This window comes from Macadamia integrifolia, chromosome 2 (genome assembly GCF_013358625.1).
Source record: "Macadamia integrifolia cultivar HAES 741 chromosome 2, SCU_Mint_v3, whole genome shotgun sequence".
NCBI classification, from domain to species: domain Eukaryota; kingdom Viridiplantae; phylum Streptophyta; class Magnoliopsida; order Proteales; family Proteaceae; genus Macadamia; species Macadamia integrifolia.
The window spans coordinates 9979591-9996443 of NC_056558.1; the positions used below are offsets into that span (position 1 = coordinate 9979591).

At 38.4% G+C, this 16853-nt stretch overlaps 1 protein-coding gene across 1 annotated transcript in view; it reads left to right on the top strand.

Moving 5' to 3' along the window:
* LOC122063429 overlaps positions 1 to 11015 on the top strand; it is a 25373-nt gene extending 14358 nt beyond the window's left edge. Inside the window, exons 11-21 of the mRNA XM_042627139.1 lie at positions 276 to 596; positions 1166 to 1471; positions 2603 to 2702; positions 2795 to 2856; positions 5819 to 6312; positions 6430 to 7543; positions 7745 to 8029; positions 8124 to 9677; positions 9765 to 10006; positions 10711 to 10801; positions 10965 to 11015. Coding sequence (XP_042483073.1) covers positions 276 to 596; positions 1166 to 1471; positions 2603 to 2702; positions 2795 to 2856; positions 5819 to 6312; positions 6430 to 7543; positions 7745 to 8029; positions 8124 to 9623 — 4182 coding nt within the window. The 3' untranslated portion in view covers positions 9624 to 9677; positions 9765 to 10006; positions 10711 to 10801; positions 10965 to 11015. The remainder of the gene's footprint in view (positions 1 to 275; positions 597 to 1165; positions 1472 to 2602; positions 2703 to 2794; positions 2857 to 5818; positions 6313 to 6429; positions 7544 to 7744; positions 8030 to 8123; positions 9678 to 9764; positions 10007 to 10710; positions 10802 to 10964) is intronic.
* The last annotated feature ends 5838 nt before the right edge of the window (positions 11016 to 16853 follow it).

The window sequence follows — 16853 nt, forward strand, 5'->3', positions numbered from 1 at the left end:
GGGAGTTCTTGGAGATAAGAGAAATATATATACGAGCCTCAAGAATTGAATGAGGAAGACAGTCTTCGACTCTTCAGTAAATATGCTTTTTCAGATGAACAACCTCCTAATGATTATATGCAGCACTCAATTGATATAGTAAGCACCACGGGAGGGTTGCCCTCAACCTTAGAGGTTTTGAGTTCTAATATATCTATCAACAAAGACAAAGAAATATGGAAAAAAGCATGCATCGGTTGTTGGAACAAATTCCTCATGATAATGTCTATGGAAAGTTAAAGATAAGTTATGATAATCTGCAAAATGATATTGAGAAAGCCATGTTTCTCAATGTTGCATGCTTTTTTGCAAAACGGGAGGTAGAAAATGTAATTTCCATATGGGAAGCTTGTGGCATTGAAGAACCAAGATGTCGTATAGAAGTTCTTAAGAGAAAATCCCTCCTAAAGATTAATAAATCGGAAGAGTTGTGGATGCACGACCAGATTCAAAGCATGGGAAGGGCAATTGTCAACAACCAAAGTCCTATGGAACCTGGTAGGAGAAGCAAGCTATGGTCCCGTGACGTAATCATGAAGGTATTAATAGGTGGTAAGGTAAGATCTAATTATATGATTCTTCTTATTTTTATTTTTCTTGTGATCTTATTTTAGGTAAGCATGTGATCCTAATATAAAAGTAGATATTGAAATAAAGTGCATTAGGACCAAATCACATTGACAAAGCCTCTGCATATTTATGTCTTATCAATTTCTATTTACTCAAACTAATTTTCTACTGTAGATGAATGAAATGGTTGAAGGTATCCAACTTAGCTTCAGTTCAACAGAAAACACTTGTTTACATACACATGGCTTTGAGAAAATGCCCAGACTAAAATTACTACAAGTTGATGGCGCAACCTTGGAGGGGAGCTTTCAATGTGTCTTCCTTCTGGGTTAAGTTGGCTCGGATGGAGAAGATGCCCATTCGATGAAATACCTGCTGAATTTTATCATGGAGAATTAGTTATGCTTGATTTAAGTGGTGGACAATTTAAACAAGCTTGGAATAGCTGGCTTGAAAATAAAGTACATGTGTGGAATTTATCATCTATTCTCTCATTTTATAATTCAAGTATTAATATTGGGCATTAATATTTTATATTTATCTCTTTGTTTGACAGTCGTTTCAACAATTGAAAGTTCTTAAACTTAGTAGGTGTTCATCTCTAATTGAGTCCCTGGACTTCTCGGGATTTCCTCGCTTAGAGAGGTTATATTTTGATTATTGCACAAAGTTGGCTACTCTACACGAATCCATTGGACAACTCCAACATCTAATTCAGTTGGACTTGGGGTATTGCTATTCTTTTGTGAAACGCCCAAACAGCATGTGTAGGCTGAGTTCTCTTCAGAGTCTCATTCTCACTAGTTACAAGTCACACGGAGAGTTAAAGCTACCTGATGGAGTTGGATTGTTAAAGTTGAAGGTAATTATTTTTTGGTTGAAAGCTGAAGGTATTGGTTCTTTCAAATTGTGGTAGGCTAGTGGTGGATCTGTCAAGGTCACTGGAAAATATGACATCTTTGCATTACATTCAATTTAGTGGATATGCCAAGCTTCGATACATACCAAAGCTGTTGTCTAGTTTAACTGAACTTCATCTTCTTTTATGTTCACCCATAAACTTAATAGAGATGCATCACCTGAAAAGTTGGAATTATTTTTTTGGGTAAAAAAAAGTTGGAATTATTGTTCCTTAACATTATGTAAAAGACGAACGACAAGGTACAATGAGATGGGATTCATCCGTGTCCATTATTCAAGACTGGCTATTAATTTAATCTCGATTATGTTAAGTTTGTCTCGAATTCTTGACCCGTTTTGAAGATTGACCCGATTCGACATATTTTGGTGGCGACCTAAATGGGAAAATTTTCTGAGATCTGTGATGGAAATAGAGGGCTTGGGCTGATAGGCTCAAGCTTGGAGCCCATCACTAATCTTGTATGGGGGTGCGGGGGCGTAGCCCCCGCGGTATGGTTCGACCAGATCAACCGCGACCCGATGGGTCAACCCACGATTTTGAAGTATATATAATGTACTATTGCTTGTTGAGAAAGTTATTGTATTCTAGGGTTTTCACGCAGCTAAGGTTTCAGGGCGAGTTTTTCCTCACCGCTGCTAGGGTGTAATCTCTCTTCTGCATAGTGAATCATTTTCTTCTTCGCCCGAGGACGTAGCACACCACCCTTGTGTGTGAACCTCGTTAAATCTCTGTGTCGTACATATCTATTGTCTCTTTATTTTCGTGTTTCTTAGTGTTTGATCTAACAAATTATTTTTTTTAGAACACACATGTCGCACATAGAAACAAATTAGACAGTTGGAAGGTAATTTCAGCATAAGCAGCTGGTTTAGTAATGTTGATTATTCATTTGGTTCTTTTGACAGGAAAGATTGATAAGGACCTATACAAATTATTTAGGAATAGTTTATTTATCTATTTATTTATTTTATTTTTTTTGGGTGGGGGGTTACAAGGAATTGGTATCAGATAGGCAAACTTCTTTTGCTTTACTCTTTTCTGGACGCTTATTGTTCTTTGTTTTGTTAATAGGTGACAATCACAAATCATCGAGAAATATGGACAGAGGAGGAACATAAGAAGTTCCTGGAAGCCTTAAAGTTGTATGGTCGTGCTTGGCATCGGACAGAAGGTTAACTTAAGTAAAGTTTGGAGATTCCTGAAGCAATTTTCAACTTCTCTTATTTTTAGTCCAGATCTTGAAAGTCCTCTGTTTTTATGCAGAACATGTGGACACAAAGACTGTTGTTCATATTCGAGGCCATGCTCAGAAGTTTTTCTCTAAGGTTCTAATCTCAGTACCTATTTTCTATCATACTATGTACATCATAGAAAGGCATGTAAACATTCTTCTGAGGGTCTTTTGCTTTAGAAAATGTGTGTTGCTCATTTTTTTTTTCTGCCTCTTCTTGGTTCACATGTGGTCTAGGAGTCGAAGTGCAGCAATGCACTGTGAAGCCCAATTGAGATTCCTCCCCCGTCCAAAACGGAAGTCAATGCACCCTTATCCCCGTAAATGAGTTGTTCCAGTCAAGAAGCGTAAGCCAGTTCGAGAGAGCAACAGTTGATTATCCTCTCTGCAGAGAGGAGAAGAGATAAAAAGGGAGAGGGGATGGGGGGAGAGGGTGAATAGCTATGGTGTGACGTGAGTTTGGTGAGAGGAGGGTGGGGCAGGGGGCGGGGTTGTAGGGGAGGAGGGAGTGGTGTTCCTTCGTTGGAGGAGGAGGAGGAGGAGGAGGAGGAGAAGAAAGGATAGAGAAAAAGGGTGTTGGGGGTGTTTTCTCTCTGTGAAATGCATTATACATAGACTGTAGCTTTTGATTCTACAGCTACACCCACAGCTGATTCCTTCTGCAAGTTATCCACTTCTTACGTGTTTTTTGGGTATTCGTCTTTGCTTCGATTGTTGAAATAATTCGATTAGTGTTCTTATGTTGGGGTTTTACCTATTATTTTTTTTTCAATCATACTTGTCTTCTTTGTTTTTTGTCCTATTTTGCATATGACTCTTGTGTTTGGGCTCCTATGGTGCTTTGAAAAGCCAATCCCTCTGTATAACTCGAAAGTTATCTGAATCTTCATCACCTACTGCCTGGTCACTTGCAACGTAGTCACCTAATTACAAGTCAGCTGCTTGGTAGGGATATTTGATTAAAGGGAAAATTATGTCCCCTCTCCTGTAGTTCATCAAAATTACACGTGGATTCAATGGTTTAAACGAATTACGCCTCCTTTCCCTATGTCTAACACCACGTCTAACACGGTGTAAGTTTGTTGTTAGTTTTAAAACTCAAAAGACCATTTTGATAAATTGAAAAATCTTGTCAATTTTTGATAGAAATAACAGTGCAACTTATAGAAATGCAACCCTAAAACGATGCAGAAGATAATGAAAAAAAAAGAACAAGTAATGCACACAGATTTACGAGGTTTGGTATGTTTCATTATCAATGGAGAATAGAGTTACAACACTCGTCATTCACATCTCTCAGTGTTACTTGCATTGCAGAGAAAGAAACCCTTGTTACAAATATATAGTGAAAAACCCTAATCTGAAAATACACAACTGCCCTCAAATAAAAAATTCGAACTAATCGGCTAACGGGACCGCTGTCCTACTTGTTGAGGTGTTGCACTAATATTTTCCGAATTAAACTGTGACAGAATGCAAGACATCGTATACCAACACAACTGTCCTGCAAAGGTAAACACACAAGAAGTCTTTGGTGGGGAGCACATCGTTGAAGTCTACAACGCCAGAAATCTAATGCCCAGAACGGTCAAGGAACAGCCCGTGCTTATGTGAGGAAGAAGAAGACACAGAAAGAGAGAATCATTCAAACCATATCTACTTCAATAAGCACAACCGGAATTTATGGATGCAATTAATAAATGAGACGGAGGGGAACATCAGCCTCTTGTCAACAACCAAGAAAAAAAGCTTCTTGATCATCTACGGAAATACTCTACTAGCTAGATTGGACATGAAGAGCCACTAAGACAAGCATACATATAAAACCCAGGTATTAAAATCATAATTCTGAGTAAAACGAAAAAGATCCGTTGAAATAAAGTGCTGATCAAACAAGGAAACGAAAAGGGACAAAAATGGATCAAGAACTTAAATAGCAAAAGCAAAACGAATGAAATAGGAAAAACGCTATAATGAAATAGGAAAAACGCTATCTCTTCTCTCTTAACGAGCTCTATCTTCGTTATAAAGTTAAGATCATTTTGTTTGCCTTGAGAATAATAGGATCGAAGGAGTATTTGATTTTTGCTTGTTTTCCCTTTTTTTTTTTTTTTTTTTCTCCTGGTGCTTGTGAAGTTGGTTTGCTTACCGGATGCATTTCTCAATTTCAGGTCTCCTTTTCTGGTATAGGATGCATGGAAGTTCACATTTTTTGAGTGGTGGGGCGAGATTGTATAAGATGGACATATGGAGCTTCGACAAGAAAGCTCCAAGTTTGGGGCAACTTCAAGTAATCTCTCTTCTTCTTCGTCAGCATTCGTTTCTGCAATTCAGTCGCCCCTTTTTCTCTCCTAGGTCACCATGTCAAGGGAACATTCCAAACTTGCTGCCAGCAAATCCTTGTTCCAGCACTGTAATTGAGAAATCTGGATCTCTTTCGGTTGGATATGCCACGGCCAATCTTTCACCTGCCCCAGTTCAAGGGTGAGTTGTTTTGCAGTTGATAGAGCTCGTTAAGAGAGAAGAGAGAGCGTGCAAGAGAGGAGAAGAGAGATAACAGAGAGTGAAGAAGAAGAAGAGGAGGAAAGTAAAGTTAGGTTTCACGATTTTAAAATACCCCTCTGTACGGGTTGGGTAGTCATCATCATCATCTCGGTTCTTAAATCGATCTGAATAGCATCTACTTCTATATTGCATGAGAATTGCAAGATGAAGAAGAATTGCAGAGGATTTAAATCCAAGATTGTGTCGTCTCTATTATTCCTCGCTGTCAATCTCTGGTTTCTAATTTTACTTTCTTTTACTTTAATTTCTCTCCTACAACATTACAACGACACGGAACTTACGCGTAACTTTTTTCTTTACATCCTTTTTTTTTTCTTCAAATCTTTTACCACCGAAAGGTCGAAAGATGTTTAGCGCGTTCACTATAGAATTTCCTGTTCCTCTCACTTTTCTCTTCTCTTTCGCAGGGAAGCATTTTTCCAATAATCATTTATCTTCTTCACCCAATGTCAATCAATTCGCACAAGATTAGAGCTCCTTAACAAAACCATAGACACAACATCTCTCTATCTGCAACTTTGGTCTTCATGGCGTCACGGGTTGGATCTACAAGCTATGATGTGTTTATCAACTTCAGAGGGGAAGACACCCGCGATACCTTCGTTGGCCACCTTTACAATGCTTTCAAGGTTCGAGGAATTCATGCTTTCATTGACAGCAAAGATCTGTGGAAAGGAGAAGATATTGGGGAGCTTCTCCAAGCAATAAAAGTCTCAGACCTCTCGATTGCTGTCTTCTCTAAGAGATACACAGAGAGTAGTTGGTGCCTCAAGGAGCTTGCTCAGATGGTAGAATGTCATAGAACCAATGGGCAAGTCATTTTTCCCATTTTCTTCAAGGTCAGGACATCGGACGTTAAGAATCAAACTGGTTGTTTTGAGATTTCGCCTCACAGACATGGCAAGGAGGCACTTAAAACTCTGAGAAGATGGAAGGAAGCTTTGCGAGCGGTGGGAGACAAGAGTGGATGGGTTTTCCAGGATGGGTAAGTCCCAGTCCCCTCAAAACCACTTCTTCATATTTTCTTTAATTTACGATTTGAGTTTCACTTCCAATTGAATCGTGAGTTGTGACTTCCCTTTTTTCGATGAACTAATTGCAGGGATCTATCAGAGTTAGTGAATTCAGTTGTTCAACAAGCTTGGATCCGATTGAATATGGTCCCTCTGATTGGTGTTAAACACCCTGTCGGTTTGGAATCCCGGGTAAAATCTGTGTTATCCCTACTATATTCAAATATCAGTTCTAAGGATGTTCAATTTCTAGGGATATGTGGTCCGGGTGGCATCGGGAAGACAGCTATTGCGATAACCGTATACAATCGCATCTTTAGAAACTTTAGTAAGAGTTGTTTTCTTGAAAACATTGGAGAGGGAGCATCACAACCAAATGGTATGGTTTTCTTGCAAAAGATAATTTTGCAAAAGATTTCTGGGGAAAAAATTAAAATATCCAATTCTAGAGAAGGATCAAGTTTGATAAAAAAATTTCTTGAAAAAACAGATACTCTTCTCATGCTTGATGATGTGGGTGATCATAACCAATTAAAAGCATTGGCTGGTGATCTCAATTGGTTTGGCCCAGAAAGTAAGATAATCATAACAACTAGAGATCAGAGCGTTTTATGTGGAGTTATTAAAAATAGTAGAAAAATATATGAGCCCAAAGAATTGAATAAGGAAGAAAGTCTTCGACTCTTCAGCTCACATGCTTTTTCAACGAATCATCCTCCTGATGATTATATGCAGCTTTCAGTTGATATAGTATGCACTACAGGAGGCTTGCCCTTAGCCTTGGAGGTTTTGGGTTCTAATTTATCTTTCACAAAAGATAAAGAAGTATGGAAAAGCATGCATCGGAAGTTGAAACAAATTCCTCATGATGATGTCTATAGAAAGTTAAAAATAAGCTACGATAATCTACAAGATGATATTGAGAAAACTATTTTTCTCGATGCTGCTTGCTTTTTCATAGGAGAGAAGGAAGAAACTGTAATCTCCATATGGGAAGCTTGTGGTTTTGAACCGAGATGCCGAATGGAAGGTCTCAAGAGAAAATCCCTCTTAAGGTTTAATGAGTCGAAAGAGTTGTGGATGCACAATCAGATTCGTGACATGGGAAGGGCAATCGTCTACAATCAAAGTCCTACGGAACCTGGTATGCAAAGCAGGTTATGGTCTCGTGACATAATCATGAAAATATTACATGGTGGTAAGGTAAAAGCTAATTACATGTATCTTTTTATTTTTATTTTCCCTATGCTCTTACTCTTGGTTAGCATGTGATATAATATTTTCAGTACATACTGAAATAAAGTGCATTAAGACCAAACGCAATCAGTATGGACTATATTTCCAAAGCCTTTAAATTTTTGTGTCTATTTATTTTTATTTACTTGGTATAATTTTCTACTATAGGGGAATGAAATTGTTGAGGGTATCTTGCTTAGCTTCAATTCAAAAGACAATACTTGTTTACACACAAATGGCTTTGAGAAGATGTCCAAGCTAAGATTACTACAAGTCGATGGAGCAACCTTGAAGGGGAGCTTTCAATGTCTTCCTTCTGGGTTAAAATGGCTTAGATGGCGCGGATGCCCATTGGACGAAATATCTGCTGAATTTTGTCATGAAGAATTAGGTATGCTCGACTTAAGTCATGGCCAATTTAAACAAGCTTGGAATAGCTGGCCTGAAAATCAGGTGTGTGGCATTTTATCGTTTCTTATCTCAATATTTTATAATCGAGTATTAATATTGGACATTAATTTTTTATTTTCATATATTTGCTTGACAGTTGTTTCAACAATTGAAGGTTCTTAAACTCAGTTGGTGTTCATCTCTATCTAAGTCTCCCAACTTCTCTGGATTTCCTCGCTTAGAGAGGTTGTATCTTGATAATTGCAGTTCTTTAGTTAATTTACATGATTCCATTGGGCAGAATCAGGAGCTTGTTTACTTGAGCTTGGAAAGATGCTCCTCTCTTGAAGAACTCCCAGGCAGTATATGTAGGTTGAGTTCTCTCCAAAAGTTAATGCTCAGCCATTGCATCTCACTCAACAAGATCCCTGAGTCCATTGGTAACTTTCAAGAATCTTTGGTGGAGCTTTATTTGACCGGAACAAATATTAAAGTACTTCCTGATTGTGTTGGACTGTTAAAGAAACTGGAAGTATTGGATCTTTCACTTTGCCATGAGCTTCTGAATCTACCAAGGTCAATGGAGAATATGACATCTCTGCGTCGCATTGAACTTAATGGGCATAACATGCTTCGATGCCTCCCAAAGCTGGCCTCTCCTCTAATTCAACTTCATATTCATTACCAATTATCAAAATTCTTACCCATAGGTTTTGACATGGTAGATTTAGCTGAAGCTTTTTCACTTCGACATTTTAATATGTCAGTGTCTGCTAGTGCTGCAATTGTTTTTTCACAATTATTAAACCCAAGCTTTGACGAGCTAAATACAACTGAAGACAGAGTTCTCTTTAGCAAGGTGCTGCTTCAATGCATACCAAAACTGCGCTGTATACGGCTTCGATTCAGATCAGAGCTACGCCTTGTGATCTTTCAATGCATGACAAACCTGAACCTGCCGTCTACAACTTCAACTCAAATTCAAGGGCGTATTCATTTCGAGTCAAAATCCGTATCAATAAATTTGCGACCCAAGTGTTGGGTTACGGAGCTTTTGAAGTCGAAATTGACATATTTTATTTCTTATTTTTTTGTTCCTTATTGTCTTTATATTTACGTTGTTTCCTTCTATTTTTGTCTTTCCTGCCATACCAATAGAATTAATGATACCCAAAGGTGGGTATCTGAAGCGAGGGGAGCCGATCTTCTTTTGACGGTGTCATTTTTGCGTATTCTCATTATGCATTTCTTGCGTCAATCTTTCATCTTCCTTCTCTCCTTTCATATCTCCTCGTTCGTTTCTTACTTTAATGAAGTCTTTTCACTCCTTTTCCATTTTTTTAGTATCATGATTTCTCGTCATTATTATTTTACCTTTCTCCATATGTCTGGTCATTCCTTGGCCTTTTTCTTCTCCTTGGGGGCATTCATTATTCATCCCATTTGCTGGTTATGGCTCGCTCCTTCGTTTTTCCCTCCTGTTGGCTTCTTCCTTATTCCCTCTGGTTGGTTATGGCTCTCTCCTTCGTTATTATGTTATGGTTTTCAGACTGCTCCTTCGTTATTCCCCTCGCTCCTCCGTTATTCCATTATGTTCTACGTGTTGTTGTTCATTAGAGACGCTGTCAGGTTCAGTCTTTTATATATTCTTTCTTAAGGTTAACTCCTAAGCCACCTCTTGACCCATACTTAAACAAACGGCTTGAATCTGGTAAGATTTCATGCAATTATCCTTTACTTTGAAAAGGATGTCATCTCTGTTTGGAAATTGCTTGACTTGCGTTGTGTTGTTGGGCAGTTGCTGCTCGTGTGATGTGCTCGTTCAAATGCTTGAATGGGATCTGTCGCGAATGTGTGCGAGTCACGAATGTGAGTTTTCAAAAGGGGGGCATGCAATCCCCTGTTTTTCAGCTCTTGGGGCCAAGGTGCCCAACCAGAGGCTTGGTGGGGATTTTCGTTTCAGTGTTGGCTCTTGTGGGCTTCCGGCGGATGAGTCATATGGGTCTCACAACCCTGCCACTCGTGGTTGCTCAGCTTGGGGTGAGAGAGTTGAACTCAGTGTCAGTCTCCAACAGTCCACTGCCTTATTTTTTTTATTTAGTATTGCATTCAATCATGTTTGATTCCTTGCTTGATCTTACTGGATTTGCTTATGGCTTAATGTATGTATTCCATTTTTCAATTTCTGAAATTAGATATTGAGTGAATTGATCCCTGAAGATCCCTTTATTTGCAGAGTAATTCATGCACCACTCTATGGAAATGTACTCTTGTTAATTGTCCTAACGTAGTCTCTGTTTTTGAAATTTATTCGTTGGATGAACTAAGATGTACTCATTTTAAGTAAATACAGTGTGGTCCGAGGCCCTTTGACTCAATTATGATTGATTTTCTTGCACATCTGATATGATTTTATGGCCACGTAGTCCTTGTTGGATTCTCACATCACCCAAAACTCTTGGTTGACTGTCTATGTTTGAAATGACCAAAATTATGGCCCATGTGGATGACTTTTATAAAGCTTAGTAAGGGGATTTTTATATGTGTTTATGATCTAAACAAGGCTAAGACGCAATTTAGCAAACAATCTAGTGCTGTACTTAGGAATGGATTGGAATTTTGGAGTGCATGAACTGGAATTCATTTTATTAATTTCTTTCATGAATTGAAAAGTCTTCGGCATATAGGGCCAGCATCAGTGTTAGATTCCGGTTTCTACAGTAATTTTTTTGTGTCTTGAACAGGTTGGCGTCATTGATAATCTGGTCCACTTGTTCCCTACTATAAGAAAGAAGTTCTCCTTGCTGGGGCTTTATTACCTGTCATGGGATGAAGGTATTTCTTATTTTTGGAGGACTCTTATCATCTTTGTGTGTTCTCAAGTTGGTTCAGCTAGACATGGTCTAACCATAGTTGCTGTATAGCTGTTATTACCATAAGCTGCTGTGAACAATGATTTCCTTCTTTCAGAGATTCTAAATTTTATGTTTGATGATAGTTCCTGCTGTTGGGAGAGCCAAAGGGAGGCAGCTTTGCTACAAGGGATTCAGATTGCAAGGTGAATAACAATCATCATATCCTCTTTTTCTTGACCTTTCCTAAGTTAGAGGGGGCTTCTGCTTCTATATTTTAAGTTTTCACTGCTAACCATAAGTTTTTTTTTCTGGCCAATCTCTTGCTTCTAACCTTTTAAGGGGCTGCTGTTATTAGTTTGTATCCTCCCAGTCCCCTTTCGGAAAGAAATAAGGTAGTTTCTTAATAATCAGGTCTTGCAAGTGTACATTGTACATAGAGGTGCTGTCAGACCTTTGATTGAGATGCTGGAATCTCCAGATGTACAACTTAGGGAAATATCAACCTTTGCAATGGGGAGATTGGCCCAGATTAATATTTTTTCCTTTTCTTGGTTTAGTGTTGTTCAAATCAGATTGACAAAATTGGTGTTGGAAGATTCTTTTGGCAATCTTTTTTGTGTATAATCTTTCTTTTCTTTGTTTTTGAAAGTTGACTGGCGTACTTTAGTTCTTGGATTACATAATTATTAAGTTTTGGGACCTGCAGCAGATTAAATATGCTTGCATTTTTCTAATTCTTTAACTTAACAAAAGAAACTTAATTACAAGAGCAGAAGGTGGGGATGCCAAGGATGCTGCTGGCAATTCTAGCTTGTTTGATTGAAGTGTAATAAGCTTTTCCTGAAAATATTATTGGGCCAACTAGTGTTTGATCTTGTCCTCTTTGGCAAGAGATAGTTTAGAGTCATCTATCAGGCTTTCAAATCCACACAGATTTTCAGAGGCATACCTATTGACCTATATTAGAATACACTTCTTCATTAATGTATGTTGGCCAGTGGACTCACTTTAGGAGTCTGGTCTTTAAGTCTTAGGTTTACCCACTTTTAGGTTTGGTGAGGTTGAAGCTAGTTCTCTTATGGTGTCATTAGATATTTGCACATTCATCAAATTGCTTGCATTTTGGTTCTAGGTCAGTTATTCTCCTGCACTCCTGCTCAGCCTGGAGTTCTTATTAGATAAAACCGTGTATGGGGATAGGAATTGCTTGTATTTTAATTTTTGTTTCATTTTGTCTGAGGTGCTCCTGCCTTGGTTTAATTGTTCCATTATCGAAGCTTAAGTGTCTTGCCTGACGTTCTTGGAATGCTGGCTGCGTGGTTCACAAGTTGTGATCTGATTCCCCTAAACCTTTATCTAGGTGTGGGACTGGTAGAAGCTCAAGCAGATGTCTTTCTACCTCTATATTACTGAGAACACCTCACTTCTGAGAGAAAGAAAATGGAAGCTATGGACTATGGAGTATGTGTAGCCATGGAGCTCATAGAAACCTTTTGGATTTGCATCTTTGCCTACAACACTGGGGAACCATACATCGAACCTGAACTTTTGACGATTCAGGAAGTTATGTGAAACCAAGAGCCTTCCCCTAGAATGGAAATAACTCGGGTACTGAAAATAAGAATCCCACAACAATCAGAATTTACAACTCAGGTATGATGCAAACCAAAAGTATAATGATTGAGATTCCTAAGCAATGAACATCAACCATAAACCAAATGCCGACTAGTGTAATATTTTCTAAATGTTATGTTTACCCTTGAGAACTTACTGTTTTACCTTGCCATGTTAAAACCCCCAAATTGAACCGATCAAAACATTGAGTTGCAGGTTTAAGGCTTCTCTCTCTCTATGTTAATTAATAGTGACCTAGTAGACCTAGTAGAGATTAAAAAAAGTCTCTTACTCTTACTGAAATCAAGTTGGAGCAGAAAATTTGTCTTTCTACAGTTTTGTTCTTAGAGATCTGAGTGTGAGATGCCTTTCTCGTGTTACAATGTTGTCTATTCTTTCAATTATGAATTTGGGACCTTCTCTTCTCCTTTCTATTCTTTCTTTGGTTCTCTTTTGGTGGTGAACTCAGCAAGGATGCTGCCCAATCGTTGCTTATGTCGTTGAGTCCTTACTCCTTATGAGGCAGTGAGCTTCTTTGACTGAGAAAACCAGAGATCCAGAGAAACAGATTGCTAAGTCTATACTTTAATCATCATGTCTCTTTGGCAGAGAACCCATAAATTGGGATTCCTGTCCACTATTTCCCGAGCATTTCCATTTGGTTTTGTTTCTTTTTCTGGGTTTTCTTGGTATTACCGTGCATCCATTTACTCTGTCTCATCACCTGTTACCTGGTACTATTTTGTTCTACTGTAGGTTGTCGAAACTAGAGACTATTTCTCATTTATTGTGGCATACACCTGAAGCACCTTCAAGTCCATTTATATTCATCTTCGTTTGTTCTTTTCTTCTGTTCTATAGATCGGAGATATGAGCACTTAAGGATTCTCATTGTTGGACTTATTTCTGGGTTCATTATAAACAGAACTGAGAATACTTTACTAACAAAAATAACAGGGGAGTACAATATTTTTAATTAGGAGAGCTGTATGTGGAATTGGTAAAACAATGAGAGATGGGAACTCGAAGAAAAGCGAGGTATTGACAGAATGCTACTAGGATCTCTTGTTCCCTACCCTGTACTCTTCTGCTTCTGCCTTTTTTGCCTTTTCATTTTTATCTCTCTTTAAAATTTTCAGATTTCTGATTCTTCTATTTCTTTTTCCTTCCAATGAAGCTCTCATGGTCCAAGACTCTGGTTAGGAAATGGTTCAATATCAAGAGCAAAGCTAAAGACTTTCAAATGCCTTTTTCGTTCTGAGGGAAGGGGCAGGGCTATCGTGTTTGTTGGTAGGAGGAATGAAGAAGATGAATATGAAGAGAGACATAACAGGATCAAAAGGGTGTGTTCTAGTTCTAAGTTAACGGTGTTATGCATCAGGGGTGCAGTTGATATTTTTTGCAAAGTGGGGTGGTACAAGATAATTTCTCTTTTTGCGTCTCTCTCTCTCTCTCTCTTTCGTTTTTTTCTTTTTTCCAGAATACACATCAATGAAAAGGAATTTATTGATATGGATATGCTTGTTTCTTGCATGGATGACGTCTATGCATAGATTTTTGAAGCAGCTTGTCAAACAAGAAACTTTATAATCATCGTAGATTCAAGTTTCTGGCGAGTGTTACATGGATTTGAGAGAGGGAAGGGAAAATGCACGTTAAAAGTTCTTGTATTCTCTAATAATTATTTGGGGAGCTATTCATGTCCGGTGGATAATAGCTTCTTCCGCCCATAAATGATAGCTTTGGGAGATTGTAATCTTATTGAAGCATTTGCCTTTGTCTGAAGAAAAAATAAGAAAAACCTGTCAATCTGGTCAATAAACAACCAGATAGGGTGTGAAATGGTCCCCGTTGACCCCATTCGGAAAACATCTTCAGCATATTTTTCCATTGACCCCGGACGCTAATGTTGTCTACACTAGACCGGCAAAGCTCTATCACCCGAAAAAATATATGACAAATTTAACAGAATAGATTCCAACAGGAAGTCACTAAATTCCAATTTTATATAATGGATTTTTTTTGCTTCATCCTCCCCAGCCCAAAACAATTGACTCTCTTTTAGACTTCTTAGCAGAATATCTGAGCGGTGATGGCGGACTCCATTATAATATTACAGATTTACAGTGCCCCTTTGGCTAGTTAGCCAGTTGGGTCTCATCTCTCTAGTCTCAACTCTCCGACATACCCGTTTAGAAACACTTCATTAATTTTAAAAGAGTATGTACATGAGAATACAAAATACCCTATTGAATCACAACATTGATCGTTAAATCAGGGAAATTCAGAAGTAGCCTGAAGATAACCCCATTTTCAGGTGATCATATATTTTACTCATATCTAATGCAAGGCTAACCAACCCTATTTGCCATTACATCGTCTACGGTATTGAAGATTTTCATGGATAATGATGATGATATTGTTAAATATTTACTTAAAAGGATTGTTAAATATTTACTTACCTTTAACACAACAGTTTGGCAAATGAAGATACACACAGTATAGTGAATTCAACTTTAATTAAAAAAATAATATACAGAATGAAACTTCCTTCTATCATTCCAAAAGTTATTGCCAACATCTCACACAGTGAAGGGCCGGTAACCTTATTTCCATTTGATGGGGGATTTGGGGATGGACCACATAAATAGCAAGGTTAAAGAAAGAATGAGAAAAACAAAATAAGTCCAAGGACTTCCTTGTGGCTCTTTTTTCAACACATGGCATCAGGGCTATTCGAGGGGGTAAGGGGAGGGGGACATGGGATCTTGGACCCTAAGATCACATAATGAATCTCACCGCATGGTTCAGTGAAACTTCTTCCTAAGTCTAAAGTCTGTCAATTCATTATCCGATAATGGTGGTCATCAGGTAATCAAATCTTTTGAAGAAATAAGAGTTAGGTAAAATCTCAAGCATTAGCCACCTTGGCTCATTGTTGGTTACTCCTTACAATTATATTTTCCCTACATAATTGCATAATTTTTATTTTTGAGAATATAAAAGAAAGGAAAGGAAAAAAAGACAGAGTAGAAAAGAGCCACGAAGCCATAGCACATGGTGGGATCCAGAAGCCACTTGAAAGTTGTTGATCTTTGTGTTAGGAATTCTATTCCATAGAATCATATGAACAATCCTATAGTATTTAGAATACAAATACAAATCATATTAGCCACATAACATGTACATCATTCTAAATCGATTAAACCTATAAAAACCCAACAATTTGTACGACTCTTGAATTGTTTGCATTTTGAATGCTAAAAGAGTATATTGTTACCCAAAAAACAAAAAAAGTATAGATTCTAAGGGTGATATCGTCCACTAATCGTTTCTGTTATAAATCATAAGGGATAAGATTGTGGTGTCTCTATTGCTCCTCGCCAAGGAATCAAGTATCGGTATCAGATCAGCTGGATTGGCTGTATCGGATTGGTTTTGGCTGACACCGATCCCGATACCAGACTGATCCTGAGATGGGTATCGGATACTGATCCGGATTGGCCGATCCGACCCGATCTGTTAAAAAAATATTTTTTTAAAGTTAAAACTCCTTTTTTTTCCAATCTAATTTCTGTGGATGTTGCTTTCACTTCCAAAGTTCCAATCTAATTTCTGTGTTTGTCTTTACTACGATCAGCCGCGTAGAGATTAACTACTCAGGAACAGCAGGGGCGAAAGGTATTGCTTCCTTTGCCCCATTTTGGTCGGAGGGGAGATTACCATTATCGTCGGAGTCGGAGGAGTTACAGGAAAGATGATCGAAGAAGGTGTCGAGATACCAGGAGCACTTGTCATTCCAATCCCCCTTGTTGGCTGTGGCGCGGTCGAAATCTCTGGAGGTGGATGTAGCATCGCCGGAGGCTAACCCGTTCTCGATTGTGGCTGGAGAAATGGAAGACACGTTAGGCTGTAACTCTCGGTACCTAAAGGATTTACTGGGGTAGAAGGAAAGAAGGTGACTCGATAAAAGATGTTCCATTGTAGTTGCAGGTCCAGGTGAAGGATTTTCCGGCGAATTTGAGTCATACCACTTCTGGTCGGCGATCATTTCTGGTGAAAGTCCCCATTGGATGAATTCTTCCTCGGAATGATTAATACCGAGGCTGTACTCTCCACCGGAACCCAATTGAGCAACCCGACATTCACAGTTGTTGAAATTGTTTAGATTCTCGAATTGCTCCACAGTCCACGTGAACCATTTCATTAGGAACACCCGCAACGCCAGCCTGTGCGATACGATGATTAGGTTTATCTCTTCATCACAGCGTTGACGGTGAATAATCCTCTTCATGTCTATGTCTCTCCACAACGATTCTAAGAAACCTTTAATATCATTTAAAACTAAAACTCATAAAGGACGAACAGAAGAGAGAGAGAGAGAGAGAGAGAGAGAGAGAGAGATCTAGGGGTTTTTT